Source organism: Balaenoptera acutorostrata, chromosome 3 (assembly GCF_949987535.1).
Source record: "Balaenoptera acutorostrata chromosome 3, mBalAcu1.1, whole genome shotgun sequence".
Lineage (NCBI taxonomy): Eukaryota > Metazoa > Chordata > Mammalia > Artiodactyla > Balaenopteridae > Balaenoptera > Balaenoptera acutorostrata.
This window is the reverse complement of record NC_080066.1, coordinates 143,958,964-143,979,695: the sequence shown is the minus strand read 5'-3', so window position 1 is coordinate 143,979,695 and position 20,732 is coordinate 143,958,964. Positions and strand designations below refer to the sequence as shown.

Below are 20,732 nucleotides of genomic sequence, written 5' to 3'. Positions count from 1 at the left end.
TTCCTTAGGTTCATCAATCTTTTTAGGCCAAGTTTGAGCCCATGTCAACCTTCAAGGTTAGATTCAGTGCACCTAACCTGCCTATTAAGTTGTCAATTTAAGAATACGAATTTCATTGATAAGACAGGGAATAAACAGTGGCTAAATCACTGTTCAACTTACAAGAAAAAAAAAAGCTACAGTGAATGGGATAGTTTCAAATAACTAATTATTTAAAACAAAAACAATTTTTTTTTTAATTTAAACAGGAATGGCCAATGATGTTGGGTTTAAAATTTCACAGGGTAACCTTAGAAAAAAAAAAAAAACACATAAAAATAGTGAAGTCATCACCTTATTGATAAAAAACTAAACTTTAATAGTCACTGAAGGGGTAACAACCACTTGTAGTCTACATTTAAAAGTAATTTTAATCATAGCTAAAACAAACTATAAACAAAGAATTCTATTAAAAATAACAAAAATGATAAACATTTAATAACACCTAAAATGTAGATACTTAAGATCCTAAACAAAAATATTAAAGGTAAAGGGCCTTAAAATTTTTTTCAACAATTCATCTTATAAATTCATTTTCTAAATAGCTCATATCCTTTGCTTTGGTGTTTTGTCTCCTATCAGCTAAACATTATACAGTAGAAAATCACTTATGTTCTTTTCAAATGCTTGGCATTATAATGTGATCTCATATCTTTCCTCAAATTAAATTTTGCTCCACATATTCCACATGTATACAGGTGAACATCCATGTGCTGTTCCAACTGTTCATTATTTGGGAATATCTGAAAGCAGACCTGGCATATAGTCTCACCAGCAGATAAATGAGAAATCATATGCCGTACATGGTCATGTTTTCTGAAGTTGCCTTGATCACAAATGGAACAGACATACCTGGCCATGCCTTTGTGCATATCATTGTGGAGTCGCAACTGACGTTCCCTTAAAAACTGCTTTCCACATGTCTGACAAACAAACTGTTTTTCCTTGGTGTGAACAGTATAGTGTTCTCTTAAGTGACACCGCTGATAAAATCCTTTCCCACACAGATTACAAAAATGCTTTCGTCTGTGATCCCTTTCATTCTCTTCCATGATGGCACTCTTGAACATGTCTTGGTCTAGGCAGCTAGACATATGTTCAACCACTAGATTTTCAGTTTCAAAACGCTGGCCACAACTAGGACATCGAAAAGGACAGGCAGAATGTTTAAATAACTGCTTTTTTTGGATATTGTTTATCTGGAAATGATTGTCCCTAAAATCATCCAACATTTCAACAAACATATCTCTGATTTCAGACTGTTCGTCAGGATTCTCTTCCATGTCCATTTTCTCCTCAGTACTTCCTAACCCGTTCATTGTCAGGTCTTGGGGCTCTCCACATCTCTGGGCATGTTCCTGAAGCTGTCTACCCTTCACAAGTATTTGTCCACATTTGCCACATGCACAGATATTTTCGATGTGTTTGGCTAAGTAATGAGATGACAGGTCCTCCTCAGTTATCGTGAGTCCACACAACTCACAGGATGCGTTTTCAGTATCCTCTTGTACTGGACTGCTGTTGTTAGGGGGCCTCATATTTTCCAAACCACCTCTTTCATCAGTGTTTATTGACATCCGAGGTTTTAGAGCTTTCCTCCCACTTTTTTTAATACTGACATCTTCTTCAACATAGTATCTATAAAATGGCTCTTCAGGTTCATCTTCTAATTCATCATTGTCAGTGGACTCATTACAGTCTTTATCAGTAACTTTAATAATGTTAAAGTCTTTCAGTTCATCTGTAGGGATATCTTCTGGTTCCATCTTGATAATGATTCTTTTCCTCTCAGCAGCTCTGCTTTTTTCTTCACTGGCTAGTTCAGACTCCACTGTGCTACTTTTTCTGCTTCCAGTGGTTGAAGTTGAGTCATCAGCAGCCTGGCTCGTATCTCCTCTGTATTTGTCCGTCTGTGCAGAAAATGTTTTAGAAGAATCCTTTTCAACAAATTCAGCTTTGATATTACTGTCTTTTCCATCTCTAATATCCACTATTCTGTGGTAGGATCTTGTATTTTGGTATGAATGTCGGTTAGTACAGGTTAGCACATGCTCATCTAGTAATTTCTCACAGCTAAAGCCAAATCCACAACTATCACAGGTAAAACTCCGTCCAAAGCGTCGTGAGACACGTTCTTTTGGAGTAGATAATTTGGACACAGAACTCTTTTTACATACATCAAATAATGGTTCAGGAAAATTACCTAATTGCAAAGACTCTTCATCAGGCTCTCTATTATGTGGTGTATTTACTGTTGAACTCGGCTCTGCACACCATCTATTGGCTTCACTGCCATTTCTAGCCACAGTGTCTTCATACATTCTTACCCCAAATATCATTTTGCTGTTCTGGTTGCTAGAAGCAGAAGATGAACATTTTGAACTAGAACAATCTGCATCCTGTATGTCTTCTAAACAGTCAGGAACATTGTACAGCTGTAGGTAGTTCATTGCCACTTTAAACTGCTCAAAACTGGAAGGAGCTGTCATAATTTTTCCTAAATACATAAACTGCAAAATGAGATCAAAACACTCGGCACTAATTTTCATGTTGCTGAGATTCAGCTGTGCAGTACTATGCTGATGATTCATGAAAAACATTCTAAAGTAGGAGCTACAGGCAGCTAGAACTGCTTTGTGTGCTTGAAAGTAAATGTCATCAATTGCAATACAACAGTCACAGAGGAAACCCCATTCCCTTTGGTTGTTGAGCTGCTGAAGGACGTAGCTGCTGTGGCTGGGCTTTGCCATCTTCTATTAATTAGAGACCTATGTAAAACAAAAATATTAAGGTCAGACAAGATATCAGAAAAGCACTTAAAAAAAAAGAATAGGGCTTCCCTGGTGGCGCAGTGGTTAAGAATCCGCCTGCCAATGCAGGGGACATGGGTTCGAGCCCTGGTCTGGGAAGATCCCACATACCACGGAGCAACTAAGCCCGTGCGCCACAACTACTGAGCCGGCGCTCTACAGCCCACGAGCCACAACTACTGAGCCCGTGTGCCACAACTACTGAAACCCGCGCGCCTGGAGCCCGTGCTCCCCAACAAGAGAAGCCGCAGCAATGAGAAGCCTGTGCACCGCAACAAAGAGTAGCCCCCGCTCACCGCAACTAGAGAAAGCCCGCGCGCAGCAACGAAGACCCAATGCAGCCAAAAATAAATAAATAAATAAATTTAAAAAAAAAAGAATAATTTTGATCATGACCTGTGACTTGTGTGAATTTACTATTACAATCAAGGTATGACTAGCTTTCCAGTCTAATGTAGCAAAGTGCAATAACATATACCTGAATCATTTTTAAAACTTGAAGGTGAAGATACCCAGCCATTTATTCAAGCATCTCGTTTTTATTTTAAGAAATACAAGCAAAGGTATCAAAAGCAAAAACCATACAGTCTTGGTTTCATTACGCCTTTAGGGTGAAAATGTATACTAAATTTGAAAGGAAAAAAGACACTAGTTTAAAAGTACTTGAAGGATACAAACAATGAAAGTTAAATAAAATAGCAATTTAAACTGAAAGTTAGTAATTCAGTCGCAGAGTATTAAAAACTTCTTAGATGACTGACAAAAGGAATGATTGCTCATCCTTAAGTGTGATATGGGTATTTTGGTTGTGTTAAAAGCATCCTTATCTTTTAGATACACAGACTGCTGTATTTATTGATGAAATATCCAAGATATGCTTGCAAATAATCCAGTGGGGTGGGTGTGGGGGCTATAGATGATACAAAACTGGCCATGTGTTGAGAACTATTGACGCTAGGAGGCAGATATAGTTCTATTTTTGCATGGTTGAAAATTTCCTTAGAAAAATTCTATTTACAAAAGCTTATTAGATTACATGGAAATGGCACCAAGCAAACAGGTTTGATCAATGCTCCTCTCTTTTCTTGATTATTGGAGAGGCAATAATTCTGTAGAGTCAGAGTATCTGTCTTATATTGCTTGGCTTGCACTTTACAGTATAAAGAAGCAGTGGATCTATTTGGGAAGGAGATACCTATCCTTAGATTGTAAATTTTTCTTCACTTTTCAATCATTAAAAAAAGAATACAAAAGTAACACATGCTCATCGCAAAAAACTGAAACATAAAAGTACATAGAATAAAAACACACCTTAGGTCGCACACCTCTTTCCAGAGGTAACCTCTCCAATTGTATATCTTCAAATCTGTTTATGCTATACCTACAGAGTCAACAGCTATTGAGTACCTACTACATGCCAGGCACATAGTTTTGCTTTTGTTGTTGTTCTTGTTTATTTTTTACCTAAATGGTATTGTACTGTATATACCTTTCTGCAACCAGTTTTCTTCCCTTATCAACATATAAATATTTTTAATGTATGGAGCTGACAATGAATAAAGAAGAGAGGAGAGGAGAATATTAAAAGTACTGTAAGTCCTATTACATTACAAAGCTAAAATAAGATAAAATTTTAGCCTTAATTTTTAATCTGTATACATAAAACTTCAGAATCTATCATCTACTCAAAAACAAGTTCTTATACAATTTGAACATAAAAAGAACATTTAACAAGCTGTTCAGAGAAATAAAACGTTCACTCTTCAGTCCACAAACCCTTCATTCCCTACAGTAGAAATTAAAAGATTATCTAACTTTACTTACTTCCACTTGTTTTTTATAAACTGTTTGTCCCAGATCACATGTGGATGACATACCCCTTTCCCCAACTACCTAAGGCCACTCTGCCTCCTTCTTCCTGCCTGAAGACAGGGTTACACAGTAGGCATGTGCACCTGGTGAAATGAAGGTGGCTTATAATGAGACCTGCTGCCTTCCTAAACTTGCAACCTCTAGGCCTTTTCTGTAAGCCAAATCAAGTATTTCAAGAAGGTACAGCATTTCAACCTTGTGTAACTCAGATATCTGTACTAGAATTGAAGAGTCATGTTCAGTATGTACCCATATACAAAATGCAATATATGCGCAGATCTTTATCAATGTGTTATTTATAACTTGAAATGCCTCGCAATAAGGTAGTTGTAAGTAAACCAAGGTAAATCTACTTCTTAAAATTCACCATCATGTGGCCTTTATGAAAATTATATTTATGAATGAAGGCTGTAGAAGAAAATGAGAAAAGTTTTCAGGATGGAAAGTCAAGTAAATAAACACAGGCTATGAAATTATGTAACAATTACAATTACATAAAACAAATCCAAACAACAAAACCTTATTCAAAGGGTTAAAACACACACACACACACACACACACACACACACACACACACACACACACACACACACACACACACAGAAAAATACTGACCCCAAGCCCATTTTATGTAGGATGAGATTTCTAGGTCTATAGACATTTTACAGGATTCAGAGAGACCTTTAATGAAAAAAGAGGTAGAGGGATAGATATTATCTCAATTTTTTTCCCCTAGTAATAAGAGTTGTTCAAAAATGAAACGAACTCGTCTAGAGGATAATGAGTGCCCCGTGTAGAAGCAGGGATGAAATAATGTTGAGGACAGTATGGTACAGTGAAAAGAGCACAGGCTTTGGATCAGACAGGCCTGAGTTCCAACCTAGCTTTGCCACCTGAGGTAACTTGTTTGTCCTCATTGACTCCAAGTTTCCTGAACTGTCAAAGAGGGGATAATAATACCTCAAAAAAGTGGCATGGACATATATACACCACCAAATGTAAAACAGATAGTGGGAAGCAGCTGCATAGCATAGCTGTACGGTGATCAGCTCAGTGCTTTGTGACCACCTAGAGGGGTGGAATAGGGAGGGTGAGAGGGAGACACAGAGGGACGAGATATGGGGATATATGTATATGTATAGCTGATTCACTTTGTTATATAGCAGAAACTAACACACCATTGTAAAGCAATTATACTCCAATAAAGATGTTAAGAAATAATAATAATACCTCAAAAAACATATCAAACATTAGGGTTCACAGCAGCAATGTGTAAACTGTATAGTGCTTGGCACATGATAATTAATGGAAGTAACAGTGGCGATGCTTCCTTAAGCATAGGAGGTAAGTTTGACGAGATAATCTTACAGCTCCTTCCATATGAGTCCAGCAGTATGAAAGCCAATAGTTTATCTGTTAAAACTTTCAGGTTTTAAATGCCCTGTGCTTGAAATAATGACATGAAGAGCTTAAAAGTTCCAAGGACCCTTCTAATCTAAAGGAAAAGCAGTTTTATGGTCAGCAACCAAAATTAATGCAGCTACATAGAAGACCGATATGATAAGACACATCTGTAGCTACAGTCATAATTCAATTAAATTAGTGAACATACATTCTGTATTAACATAAACAAGACACTAAAGCATATAAGAGGATCAACAGCATTTTAACACACATTTATTAATTCAACAAACATTTGTTGAGTATTCTATCTTCGCCTCGTAAGGCTGGAAGCTGAACAAGTACCTTTTGGTCAAAAATTAATGCTAACACTACAGCTCCTAGGCTGACCTAAAACTGTAGTTTCTATAATGTTATTATGCAAATGCCCAAGTTCTGAGTAAAGTGGATTTTAGGGAGAGTAACTTTTAATAGCAATCATTCACACATTAGTACCAACAACTCTGTTCTTGTTACACCTCATTCAGAAAAGCCTTAAGAAGGCTTAATAACAGCAAAACAAAAACAAATAAACAAAAAGGCGGGAGGTGGAATCATGGGTGAAGGATCTAAATTCCTGTGAGACTTTTAGTTTGTTATGTCTTGAGAATAATTTTTGCATTAAAATGTTTGTATTTCACTCACTTTTATTAATTAAACAATAATTTCATTCAAATTCCAAAAGAGGTTTGCTCTCTTCAATTTTAAAAATATCCTTAATAATGCTACCCAAAAAACTTAGTGAACTTTGTTATAGTAAAGCTTGTTACCTGTTTTCAATAATTGCTTATATTTCAATTCTTGTTTTTATAATGACATTCTGTGATTGCTTTTGTTTGTGTTACTAGCTACATCACTGGTAAAACAAGTCTGTACAGCTAGAAGTTCTTCAAGGGCTGGGGTTGAGAGCAGAAACTTCAAACGTGATCCAAAGCCAAGGGTTCTCCTAAGGCTAGGATACCCAGTGTGGATGCAGTTCTCCAGAGGAATAAGGAGGTAGGTGATGCAAAAATGTTTACACTGAATTTTAAAAATTTTAGTTTGAAAAAGTTTAACCAGCTCATCTCAAATTCAAAAACAGCTACCAAACACATTAAGAATATTCAGTAATTTAGACATTCATAGGCTTTTAGAGCTTAGAGACCTAATCTAGTCCAACATGCTTATTTCATAGAAGAAGGACAAAGATGTTGTGCTGTTAAACAATGTTATCAAGGGTTAACTGTGGTAAAGTATTATAGGTACTAGGATTCCTGCCCACCCAGCACGGTACTAACCACTGAACTGTGGTTACTACATGCTCCTTGGTATTATGCAGTGTACCCCCATATGTAAAGAACAGTCAGCAAGGACTGGGCATGAGTCCTTAACATAGGGTTTGTTAAGGCCCTTGCACAAGAAACTACGCCCTCTGAACTCTATCTGTAATGTGGTTATATCTGTATATGCACATCTAGTCTCACTCAGTAGACGTGTTCCCTAAGTTATACTCTGTAAGCTGTTTCAGTAAATTTCTCACTGACACAGTAAGGTTTCAGAAATACTTTTCCTTCATTGCTAAATCTCTTAAATGGAAAAAAAGTTTTGCTGGACGTTTCTTTTGCCCTAGCCTTAGTGAAATGATAATTTAAGGGTCTATAAATAAGCATATAAAGTGAATGAAGAAGCAACTTAAAGGAATTTTTGAGTGACTCCTTCCATAAGGCAAACAACCACCCTCTGTGTCCCAGACTTGCATTATCAAGGACATTCCCCTGTGAACGATTTGCATAGCCTCAGTGAGTCTACAGTTCAGCATCCCAATCTCTGAACTACTAACAATTACCTCTGGGTCTCAAGGGACATTTAAGTACATACATTCATTTCCTCGTACCTATTTCTATGTCTTATATGACTGAATGTATGTATATGGATTTAACCTGTGGGCTATAGACTGACTAGCTTCTTAAGAAGCTTGAAATGTAGTGAAAGGATTCTCTCCTGTTTATAAATCAGAGTATCAGAATGTATTGAACACCTACAATGTTCCCAACATGGCATAAAGCATTGAGGTGGAGGGTGGAGAAGGATGGTATACAGTAATATGTAATATGTAATATGAGGGATTACATTTTATACCAAGAAATGATTTGAGAAAATATAAGTACTGAATTATATTGAATAAAGTTCAGTATGCATTTAGAAAAAGCATGAATTGTACTAGAACAGTAGTGGGCTTTAGGAAGGATTTGAGTGAAGTCTTGATGAATGAGTAGAAGAAAGAAAAATAGAAAGCGGTGTGGGGAAGGCATTTCAGGTATCTGTATTGGTATGTACGTAAAAAATTGGGGAGAGGTACACAGCAGCATAAACAAAAGCTTGGAAATGTAATGCGAGGGAAGGTAAATTTGTTTTACTGGCCTTAGTACCAATGTGCCAGGATCTAGTCTAAGCAGGTGTGTGTGTGTGTGTGTGTGTGTGTGTGTGTGTGTGTGTGTGATATATCTGCTTAGACTAGAGCCTGGCATATCAATAGTAAGATATATATATATACACACATATATGAATATATAGTGTGTATTATATATAAAACATGTATGTATGCATGTAAATATGTATATCATTTTATCATTTAATCCTCATAACAAACTCTACAAAGTACATACTGTTTTAAGACCCATTTCCAGATAAGAAAACAGAACACAATGTTATATAACCTTCCTAAGGCCACAGAGGACTGGGTGAGATTAGAACACAAGCAATATGACTCTTGAGCCTGAGATCATAGCCTTAACGACTTTGCTACCTATAAAAATAAGGTCACCTTGACAAAATTCTTTCCTAGAATTCCATTTTCCAGGGTATACAGTGTTCCAATCTCTAAATTTAAACGTAAGAAAATTCTTTAGGTTTTCTGCTTGAGATTTCCAGTAAGAACTGGCTGTACAGGCTCACAAAGATAAAAGGTTTTAATTCCAGGCACTGAAATTGGACAGACATGATCAAGTTTAGAAAATTTTATTCACTTTTTAGAACAAGCATCCTGGCTGATTATTAGACTGCAAATTCAGTACTTAGTACAGGAAGTTCTGAAATTATAACTGGGTTATGTTCCAAAACTTTATTTTTAAGTTAGTTATTTGGAACTTGAAACACATATTCCCATAGAAACAAAGCTATAAATGGTGGCTCTGTTCTGTGCTCACACCCTAAAGTCTTTAAAAACCCAAATGTAGCTGTGTGTTCATTCGTCCTAACTGTGCTGTAGTAGTACTTGCATCTTTAGGACTAACGGAGGGACTGTACAGCAATGCCTACTACACTCAACTCTCCAGGATGGGGACGAGGTTAAATGGCCTTTGTGTTCCCCGTGCCTAGCACACTGCCCATGTAGTTGGCACTTAATGCATGCCTGTTAAATGAAAGTGTTAAAAAAGAGCCCAGGGAGCAGACACCGATAGGTTTGAATACCAGCTCTACTACTTATTCAGCTACGAATTTTCTTCACCTCTCTAAGCCTGCTTTCCTCATGTATTAAATAGAGATAATCATACTTCTCACAGAACTCTTGTATAAACTAGAGATGACAAATGTTTGTCTTTTCAATCCAAGAGTAATAGGATTTTTCTTAAACATTAATGTCATCATTGTGAACAAAGTTCACAGAATTTTACCAAGTGATGATCAAGTTCAACCCGCTACTTCATAGATGAGAAAACAAATGGAGGCCCTGAGAGGTTAAGTCACATACTCAAAGTCACGTCTTGTTTTCGTGGCTGACAGGATGGGACCTTGGTCTCCTCAATCTTGGTCTAGGGCTCTTCCTTCTATTCTAACAGCCGCCCCCATATACAGCATCATGTAGCTGTCTGCTTGCTTCTCTGCATCAATTATGTCTTCCTGAAAAATAGGAGCTCTTCAAATTTCCAAGGGTTGTTTGCACCTGCACAAAATGGCCTGAGGCTGTTATGCTCTTGGAGACTGTAGTTTGTTGGATGATTAGTATTTTTCTGTCTCCCTACTTGTCAGGCCAACAGCTGTCACTTGTAAAAGGTGTGCTGATCTCCTGCTGCCCGCCATTTCAATCTGTTATGGGTTATGAAATTAGACAAAAACTCATTGAAACTGCATCTACATAAATAATTTAATTTTCTGTGAGGACCTAGGGAAGTGTTCTATGAATAAGATAGGGTTTTAATTCATGCACTTTGTTTAATCTATCTTAATTGTTGACAGGCAACAAATTGCCTTACTCTTTCGCTTCAGGTCAGGCCACTGGATAGCTGGGGTTGTCAACCAAATAACTCTGAATAACTGAGGTGTTACTGTAGTTAAGCTGCTAGGTCTGGGAAATGAATTCGTCCACACAGAAAGCAAAGGGAACATAGTGGCTCCTGAAATTTTCCTCTCTTCCTCCAGGAGTGGAAGAGGAAAAGCATTTAATTCAGGCAGTCTAAATGTTGATCTGTTTATCCTACAGAGGCAACATGGCATCTACTGACCACCAGAGGGCACTGGGTGAAGAGCAGGCTTCTCTCAGCAAAAAGCAGCTTCACCAGGAAGTCCCTTTTTGCACGTGGCATTCGTATTCTTAGGGTTCATCTTGTGGAACTTCTATTCCAGCGTACTCACGCTGTGACTTTGTCTGGGACCCACCTAAAACTGCTCCTCCCCCTTCTCCAGCATGCACCAATCACCCAGGATACTTGGGAGTCACCTGGGATTTCTTCTTCATAATTAACTATTAAGTCTTGCCAGTTTTCTCACTAAATATTTCTCAGATTTGCCCCTCGATTCCATCTTTACCTTCCCTGTCCTCTGAGGCCTCTATCACTACTCCTGAATTATTACAATAGGCTCCTTAACTGGTCCCTCAAATCCATCCTTCACCCTCAGATGATTCATAAAGAACAAAAATCAGACCCTGTCATTCTGCTTCTGTGGGTCCTTTCACATACCCTCAGACTGAAGAGCAAACTCCTTCCCAAGGGATACAAAAGCCCTCCGTGCCCCCCCCCCATCTAGTCTCCTATGTGGCTACTTCCTGCTTCAAACTTCTGTTCAAGTGGCATAAAACTGCTGGCCACCACCCCATCCTCCAAGCCCATATACTTCGTGTATTTCTTACCTCCATTTTTACTCATGTTGATTGGTTCTTCTATCTGAACCGGCCACATATCTTTTAAGAATCAGTTTATCACCTCCTCCAGAAAGCCTTCTGCAAGACCTCCCTCTCCCACTGTTTTAGGTTTTGATATTACTCTGTGTATTATCTCCTTATTTTGCACTTATTATGCTATTTTTTTAATCATCAGAACAGCAACATAAAGTAGATGTTAAAGCACAGACTAACCAGACTGCCTGGGTTCAAATTCTGGCTCTGCCACTTATTAGGTGTGTGAACTTGAGCAGGTTGCATCCAATCTGTGCTTCAGTTCTCTCATCTGAGAATGGGGATTGTAATCCTTCCTAGGGTTTAGTTACTGTAAGACAGTGTGTCACGGAGCAAGTGCTAAATAATAATCAGCTTCCACAATTACGTATATGTTGGTCTCCCCACTAGACTATGAGCAACTTGAAGGCCAATATTTTGGCTTGTTCGATTCTCTGCAACACAGTGTGTGTACTCAGTAAATGTTGCTGCGTGAAAACTGGTGAGGCAAGGGGATATGGGGATATATGTATACATATAGCTGATTCACTCTGTTGTACAGCAGAAACTAACACAACATTGTAAAGCAATTATACTCCAATAAAGATATATATAAAAAAAAGAAAACTGGTGAGGCAGCTCTAAGATGATGGGAGGGACTACCCAGTTTCCTTCTTTCAGCAAGTCCACACATAATATTTTTTAACTGTATTGCTTCCAATTGTGTAGCTCCAAGTGCTACTTTTTTAACTCTAACCAAAATCCTGAAAATTTCACCCTTATTAAGTCAATGAAACCAATAAAGAGTATCATAAAAAGTATGTTCATTCTAAGAAGTTTAACTCCATTTTTAAGTCTTAAATCTATTTAACATTTAAGATTTCCCCTCATCCCAAAGCAACGAACACAGCAAAAGCCTTCATGCTTTCATACATGCTATTCCCTTTGCTTAGAGCCTTTTCAACATCCAGCTCACTCTCTTCAGGAAGTTCTTTCTGATTCCAGGGTAAGGTAGATGCCTCTTCTGTGCTTCCAAAACAGCCTATACCTACAACTATAGGGTGACAAATAATGTATCATCCAAACTGGGATGCTATGTCTATCATCACACGCGCGGCAGGGATTATAATGATATGGTTTCCCTGCTTTGCTGTAAGCTGCTTGAGATCGTGGCACTGTCTTAGTCATCGCTGTATCCCCTGAGCCTCTAACAGTCGCCTGACATTTAGTGGATATTTGACCAGTTTTTGAATGAATAAGTGTTGAAGAAGGCAAGTTTTATTTTGCTCATCAATTTTTTGCATTATTTCAATTATGGCAACGTTTATATAGTAGTCAAAAATCTACAAAGTGATTTCCCATACATTATACAACTGATCCTTACAACAACCCCGAGGTAGGTTATCTTTGTTATCCTCATTTTGTGAATGAGGAAACAGGTTCAGTGGTTGGTACTGAAGCGCTCATCTTGTAAGATGGGACTCAGACTCTGACCCTTTTGATTCAGAGCCCTAAGTTTCCGTTTTTGTAAACCAGAAAACACTCTTTCTGGCAATGACTATTAACTGAAGTGTCCCCTTGGACATTCTAAGCCTCCCAGAGTCACCCCATTCTCATAAAGCCCCATATTGCAGGCAGAATGCCCTGCGCTCCCCATCTCTGCTTCCATCTTCTGACTCCCACGGCCCATCAGAGGAAGCCCTCCCCTAATACAAAAGATTTAAAGTGAGGATGGAGCTCTTCAGTTATCTCTAAAAAGGATCGCATGCATCTCACACAGACAACAAACAGAAAATCTGGTTGGCAATTTAATTCTTTCTTTAATTTGCCAATTTTATTTTGCAAATGATTTGTTCCCAACACTCTCAAATAACAAATGCTGTGATTTAACTTCTATGTACTATTTTGGGGATTTGTTTTCAGAACATCAACTACTTCACAGGTTACTCTTCCTGAATATACCAGGCTAAGGAATAAGTGATTCTGTACTCTAAGACTTCTTATACAGATAACTATACATGGCACAATATAAGTATACTTAGAAATCTATCTTAAATATGTACCATCTCCTTCTAGGCCACATCTGAAAACCACTGTCATTAATCCCCTTCTTTCCTCTAATTTCCTTTCCTTGATGTTTGGTATGCTACCTCTGGATATAGATCAAGAGGGACCTCTCATCCCATAACAGCACAGGTATTATCTTGGCAGTGGCCTTAATGGCAAGTATACCTACTCCTTCCCAACTATAGATTATGAAACTCTTTACAAATGTGAGGGGTTTTGTTTTGTTTTAATGAGTTTGGCAAGTATAAATCAACCCATCAAAGGCTTGACACCAACATTAACATTAAAAGTGTGAGAACTAGCCCACCAAGCTACAGTAAGTACTTCATAAGGACAAACCTACAATAGCAGCCCTGTTGTATTTAAGCTCTCACATCTGTTACTTAATCATAGAATTTTAAATCAGTCCAATGCAAAACATTCCCTTTCCTCTACCTGGCCATTTCTCACCAACCTGAGCAGTGAATAGAGAACACGAGCCCATGAATCATCACAGCCATCCCTAGCCAGGGTGAGGCACACACAGCAGCACAGTATGACCAAATGTTGCTTTCTCTCATTTTAAACAAGGAATTGACTGTTAACAGAGATTACCTCTGGGGAGTGGGAGTCAGAAATGACTTTCATTTTTGTTTTTTATGTACTTTGGTATAGGCTGAATTTTTACAAAGAGCATGAATTTTATATAAAAGCCTTTCCATTTTGAGAAAAAAAGAGACACTAATCACTTTTAATTTGGTTTCCATAAGAGTATAAGAATAATGTCAATATTTTATGGTAAGAGATACCAGCACAAGAAGAAAAAATCAGGAGAAAAAAAATCCTATAGACATCAAAATGACCTCTCAAGCAAATATATCTCAATTTTTTTCAAATATATCTCAATTCTTTTTTGGAAGACAACAGATTGTGGCTTAAAAGTAAAAATCTATGGAAAATTTTCTGCATTTTTATCCCAAATGGTTTCCTCCCCTTTGCGCCAGAAGCTTAATAGCAAAGGCTTAGCACTTTTCCTGGATGGAAGAGAGGCCTGAAAGCAGGCACTTCTTTTCTCTTGCACATTAGAATGGTTGTCCTGCAAGGAACACAGAGATACCCTTAAAAAGTTCCATGGACTATACCTTTCCCAGAGCCTGGCAAAAGAGGAGAATGAGGAAGGAGTACAAAAATTTAGCTGTGTTAAAGCGAAATCAAACACAAGGTCAAGAGCAAGTGGCTGAGACTGTGCTCTGCCCTGCTAAGGTCCTGGTTAAATACAGTTTCTCTCTTCTCTGACAATGATGCACCAGGGCTCCCCACTGCCTCCAATTTAGGCCGTGTTGGGGTAGGAAGAATAGAAAGGCTTCAGGTAAGGTTGCTCAACGGTGAGTTATTTTTCTATACCATGAAAATTTGGTTGTAATGGAGAAATCTGCTTTTAAAATGAATGTAAGATGCTGACTGAAAGCTCTACTTGCAGACTGTCATTATTTTATCAATCTTTGGGAAAGCATTTCACCTCCACTATGCTTCAATTTTCTCTGTTTAAGATGAGGAAGCCCCATCTAGCTTCCAAATACGTTCAGTTATTATTGAGACTTTATTAGATATCCAGCAAGTGATTCAAAAGGAAAGTTCTGAGGTTCTGATGGCCAGCCATCATTGAAACTTCATCGTTTTGTATTCCAAGTGTCCTCATCATATCCATTTGCAATGACAAAATTTCATAATTTCAAAGGAGCGAGTGGTGATTGCTTTGGAGTTATCATGAGAACTGCATCCTTCACCAAATCTGCTCCAGAGTGCCTTGAACTTCAGCTCAAGAGGCTGATTCTAAGTCTCAGAAAGCCTGGGACCACTTCTTGGGATCGAGTGTCAAAGGGAAAATTGTTCCTGGCATAGTTTTCCTGCCGTAATACTGCATGGAAATATACTTAGGCCAATAAATAATCTGCGTGTACCTACCACGTTGAAGCTTGATTTAGGAATATTATTACACACAAATTCCATACTGTCCCCAGAAAACATCAAGTACTTTCATCAACATCTCCCTGACGCTCCCAATTTGGAAAATGTCATGTCAACCTTTCAGATCACGCAGACGCGCTGCTTAGGTAGGAAGGGAGACTGGGAGGGTGGCTAAGCTCAGACCCAAACCTACATATTTTAGCGGTAACAACTCCTGATCTACATCCAACACATTTACCGAACACTAACAGAACTTCTAGCAAACGCCCACCACTGGAAGCGAAAGCACTCTTTTCCCAAGAAACATATCTTTCCACTGAAAATCCCCAAACCCGAGACCTACCACTTTTTACTGAACAAAAAGCTTGTGTGCCGGGAGGAGGGAGTGGGAAAAAGCGTGGCAAGAATTTGCACGGCTCTTACGCCTCCTCCCTCGGAGCGCGCCCAAGTCTGCGGCCTCGGGCTCCGGGACACTTCCCCTCCCACCCGCCAAGGAGCCGCGGCTGTAAGTTGAGAGAAGCGGGCTCTGGGCACGTCAATCAACCGGGTCCTCCCGCCTCCCGTCTACACCTCCCCTCCCCCCTCAAAAAAATAAAGGCAGAGAAAGAAAGGAAAAAGAAGGTAACTAATTTGGGAACTAGTCTCCGTGGGGGCTTCGCCTCCGACCCAGAGAGGCCACACGTCCCCGACCAGGCGCGCCGGCGGGCGGCGGGATCAAGCAGGCGGCCCAGCAGCCACCCGTCGCCGGGTCCTCGCCGCGCGCCCGCCGCGCTCCGGCTCCCCGCACTGGTCGGCGCCGCTCCGGCCCTGCACTCCGCTAAGCCCGCGGCCCGCCGCTTTCCGGCCCGGGCCAAAGTTGCGCAAATAGCCCCACAAATGGCAAATACTCACCGGCCGCAGCAGGAACAGGGGCTGCGGAGATTTTAGGGAGTTTAAGGCAAATCGGCTACGGGAAAGGCGGGCGGAGGCAGAGGGGCCGAGAGCTGCAGTGGCGGCGGCGCGCGGCGCTCGGGCTGGGCTGCGCGGAGAGGCTCTGGCTCTGCCAGGGACTGTGCTGCAACAAAGGACTTCCGCTGCCGCACAGCCGCGCCTGCCGCACCGCACTGAGCCGGCCCCGCTTACGCGGTGACTCCGGGTCTGCCCACCAGTTCGCTGCGGCGTCCGCCAGCCTTCCCCTCCCTCTCGACCGCCCACCCACTCCGCCGCTGGCTGCTAGGGGCACCCGCGGTCGCCTGTTTGTTGCAACAAGTTTTTGCGTCGGGCTCCGAGGAGGCTGGCGCAACCCGTACCGCGGGGGCCGGCGCGGCGGCGGCCTGACCACCCCTCTCGCCCCTTTCCCAAGGGTAGGCTTGGGACCTCCTCCTCCTCCTCCTGTTTGCACAGCTGGATGGGACTGGGCTCCTCCCGACTCCCCAAGGGCAAGATGCTGCTTTCCCACTCCGTCCAGATGTCAGACCCCGGCCCCAAAGGGCTCAGCAACTAGGCCTTCCCTCACAGTACGTCCCTGGCGTTCTGGGGGCGCCGGCACCCTTGCCCTGACCCGTGCGCGGCCAGTCGATTCATGATCGCCCATTCCCCGCGCCTCCCCCACCCTTGCCTTCCGTGGGCCTGTCCGCCTCTGGCCTTGAGTCACTTCCCCCGCCATGCCCCACCCCGCCCAGCCGGCCTCCCCTCCCAGGCTCCCGTGGTTCAGCTTCCCTGGCCCCGCGCCCTCACCCCTCTTCCCGCGAACACGCGGGAACATCCTTCCCCGCCCCCATCTCCTAACTGAGGGGGTGCCTGTGCTTTTGCACACCCTGGGGAAAGTCCCCGGGTCACGCGGTTGTGTGTGGGGAGCCTGACGCTCAGGCTCGTCTCCACGCTTCCGCCTACACAGTCGCGACTAGCGACCGTGGCGAAGCCACCCGGAGCGCGGGCCGACCCCCCGCCCGGCCACTTGAGCGGGCGGGCGGCCGCGCACCTACGCACCTACGCACGCACGCACGCACACCGGCCCCCCTCCCCCCCGCCCCTCTGGTGCGCCAGCTACCAGGCGCGCGGTCACGTGGGCCCATCCCGGGACGGCTGGCGCGGGAAGCCGCGCGAGAGCGGGCCGCGGGGTGCGTGAGCCGGCGCCGCCGCGTGACGTACGCTGCGCGGGAGCCGCCCCTCCCGCACGGAGGAGTCAGCCGGCCGCCCGCCGCGGCGGCCTCTGGGTAAGTGATGAGGCCCGGCCCCTATGGGCTGCCCCGGGCTCAGTCCCTCCCGTCGCGAGCCGCCTGGGGCGGCGGCCTGCAGCTGCGTCGGTCGCGGGACAGATGCAAGTAGCTGGGGAGGGGGGTGTTTTTGGTCCGTTTGAGATGTCAGGGCAGTGGAGGAAAATGGCAACCGCGAGTGAGAACTGGGCCGAGGAGGTCCAGAGCTGCTCTTCGCTGCCCGCACCAGGCGGCTGCCGGGGCCTGACGCAGGCCCGGAGAGGGCGCGGGGGCGCATTAAAGGCACGGAGTCCTTCCGGCTGCCAGTCCGGGTGCGACCGGCGCGGGAAGCCCCGACGGGCCTGAGGCATTCCCCAGGCAGCCGCACCCCTGACCCCTCTCGCCAATGGGCGGGTCTCCAGGTGCTACCTACGGGACGCTGCAGCCACTGTCCTCTCTTTCCCACCCTCGTTTGTGATTACCCCGTCTCTAGGGCAGGAAGTCCCCACCATCCCCATAATTCATTTTTCTTTTTTCAGATTATATTAATCTCATTCTAAGCAAAGTCAGTTTTTCTTTTTAAAGCTTGCTCCATCTATCACTGCCTTCTCTAGCACTCATTATTTGGAGAAAGCAAGCAAGCTGTTGTCAAGCTGCTCTAAGCTGTACCTGGAAATTGACAGCAGCTGACATGTTTCATAAATTAATGTCCGTTTCCTCCCAATGGCATGCATTCTCTTGAGACTAAAGTCTTTGGCAAAGCTGTTGATTCTCAAAGGATGTTGTGAAGTGTGTAAAGTACACTTTGTAATCACAAATTTTAAAGCTGAAAGGGACCTTATAGAAAATGCAGTTCATCCCTCTCATTTTACAGATGAGGACACTAGGCCGAAAGACTGTGTAGCGTGATCGAAGTCCCATACCTCTTTACTAACTGGACTCCAAGGCTCTAGATGCCTTGGTCGTTACGCTCCTCGCCGCAGCCGGAGTGCGGTGCCAGTTTAACCCAGGCACTGTAGAGACTATCTGCCAGAAGTGATTATGCTTGACTTGATTCCGGTTATTGAGAAATCAGACTTGGCTAGTGTGATGGCTCTGGTGTCTTAAGGAATGCAGTTGACTATTTCTAGGTGCAATAAGCTGCCTGTTAATGTACTTTGGGCTCAAAGCTTGTCGTCGTACCCACCCCACCCCACCCCCAAATTCAGCCCTATTCTCTGCAAGAATAACCAAGATTTACAGCATTGGTTGCTTCCTTGGGTAAAGGCATCAAAGATCTCTTTACCAATCTGCATGTGCTTTAATTAAGTGTAAATTATTAATCCATTATCAGACATCAGCTCTTTAATAGGGAACAAAACACCGATGGGATAGGAAGCAGAATGGATGAGTTCTGATGGCTGGGAGGTTATCAGGAAGCAGTGGAGCATCACAGGGATGGTCAGCAAGAAAAGAGGAGGGGACCTCACATGACTTGCTACACCTTTTTGCCCAGCCCTGCTCTGAATGTCTTGGAGGTAGTAGAGGGATTCTGCTCAGGTGTGGTCACTGTTTATTGAGTACCTGCAGTGGCTAGCTGCTTTCATAGATGAATTTTGAATACTTAGCAAAAAGGAGGTAGTATTGTCTCCATCTTACAAGCGAGGAAAGAGTCTCAGAGATTTACCTGGCTTCGATGATGCAGTCATTTGCAGTAGAGTTCAAGCCTAAATCACTTTATCTCCCAAGTCCGGTCAGTGCTCTTTTGCATTAGATCTTGCTACCATTTCTAGCCAGGAAGGGGATGAGAGAATCGCCTGTGGCTGATTTATTGGCGCCTGTGGTTGCCCAGAGAGGCTGAGCAGGACTTTCAGCTGCCCTCTATGCCTTAGAAAGTGGAGCTGTGTGCTTCCACCCTATCTCCTGAGGGGAATGCGAAGGAGCCAGGCTGTCTAGCTGGGGAGGAGGGGCCCAAGTGCCTTGGCCATAAATTACCCTGGCCAGGGCTGTGCTGGGAAGTGTTGCATAATGCCCTCCCCACCACTGAACCGAAGTGATTTATTTACTATGGTCCATAGATGGTGCTTGACCATCTTGTTAAAGAAAAACGTCTCCATTTTAGTAATAACAGGGCCAGAAAAAGCGTTGAGGGTTTTTTCCCCCCTTGTCTTAAAAAGCAGCACAGGTGCTCTTATCTTGATAAATTATAAAGTATTTCTGCACCACTTCCTGTGCCCCCTTTCTGCTTGCTTATTCCCAATTGCATGTGAACTTCAGTCTTTTGAGAGAAGAATGCTAAGAAAAATACTGTTCCAGTTTATAGTCACCAGCACAGGCTATGGAGTCAGACGTAGCTTTTGATCCCCACTTTATACTATTTGCTAGTTGCCTGTCCTAAGCCTAGGTTTTTTCCTCATCTGTAAAATGGAAATAAAAATAATACATATAGTCATGGTGAAGATTAAAAGAGATAATGTGCATAGAGCATTTAGCACAAGGCCTTGCACATACTATTTATTCTGTATAATAATAGCTATTGATAATAACTAAACAGTGTTTCCTCTAGGATAGAAGAGATATCGCTACTTGAACTTGCTTAGGGAAAGTGGAGGAAGTGGAAAGAAAGTAACAAACAACAGTTTCAGGATTTTTGGTTGAATTTATTAACACTTCTACTTTCCCTTTGCTAGTAGGAATGTTTTTTCTTTCTTTCTTTCTTTTTTGTTAACCTTACCTGGAGAAAAAGTGTTTATAGTGTTAAGTTAGTTATTTTTGAAAATTTTCTAATTCATTTCTTCCCTGGTTACAAATCAGTCATACAACGACTTTTTGTTCCCCCTGAAAAACCCTAGGCACTTTAAGCAAAGGGTTTCATTAGCCCATGTGGATAACGTGTTTGTGGAACATTCCATGGCAAAGGAAGTAGTGGTTCACCTATATTCAGAAGTTATAATCATTCTTGTTTATACCGTATCCTAGGTGTGTACTAGCATTGTTGTTTTCCAGCTTTCTCCTGTCCTGTGAGTAGCTTATTCTTCTTTCAGAAATGCAGACTTTATTTTTTTAGCAGACTAAGAAGAATCTTTTCCTTTCCTTTACGGGGTTCTGGTATTTTTAAAGTCCGGTAGCAATTTGCCCTCACTGGTGTTAGCATTTTTGGTTGCCTGGTGTTGCGGCTTTATCAGGCATCCCACATGTTGTTTAGATGGGGATAGAGATGTAGTAGGCTGGCTGTGTCTGCCAACAGGCAGGAGGCCCCAAACTAACGTTTCC

The 20,732-nt window shown here is 42.2% G+C and overlaps 2 protein-coding genes across 6 annotated transcripts in view; one reads left to right on the top strand and one right to left on the bottom strand.

The window, feature by feature from the left end:
* Window positions 1-333: 333 nt before the first annotated feature.
* ZBTB1 (zinc finger and BTB domain containing 1) lies at window positions 334-16,899 on the bottom strand. 2 transcript variants are annotated; one of them, XM_057542910.1, is made up of 2 exons: window positions 16,198-16,899; window positions 334-2,807 (listed from the first exon to the last, which is right to left on the bottom strand). In XM_057542910.1, the coding sequence occupies exon 2, from the start codon at window positions 2,787-2,789 to the stop codon at window positions 648-650; it is 2,142 nt and encodes a 713-aa protein (XP_057398893.1). In that variant the 5' UTR covers window positions 2,790-2,807; window positions 16,198-16,899; the 3' UTR covers window positions 334-647. The 2 variants fall into 2 exon arrangements, with proteins under 2 accessions (XP_057398893.1, XP_057398894.1); XM_057542911.1 differs by lacking the exon at window positions 16,198-16,899 and adding an exon at window positions 15,650-15,667.
* A 141-nt stretch (window positions 16,900-17,040) lies between these two features.
* The window catches only part of ZBTB25 (zinc finger and BTB domain containing 25), a 54,974-nt gene continuing 51,282 nt past the window's right edge, over window positions 17,041-20,732 (top strand). The window contains exon 1 of one of the 4 annotated variants that reach the window (XM_057542914.1): window positions 17,041-17,501. The gene's annotated coding sequence lies outside the window, so the exon portion shown is untranslated. The other 3 variants (XM_057542915.1, XM_057542913.1, XM_007184272.2) reach the window with 3 other exon arrangements.

Excerpts from the sequence above, each read along its gene's own strand:
- ZBTB1 (XM_057542910.1), bottom strand. The coding sequence starts at position 2,789 with ATGGCAAAGCCCAGCCACAGCAGCTACGTCCTTCAGCAGCTCAACAAC.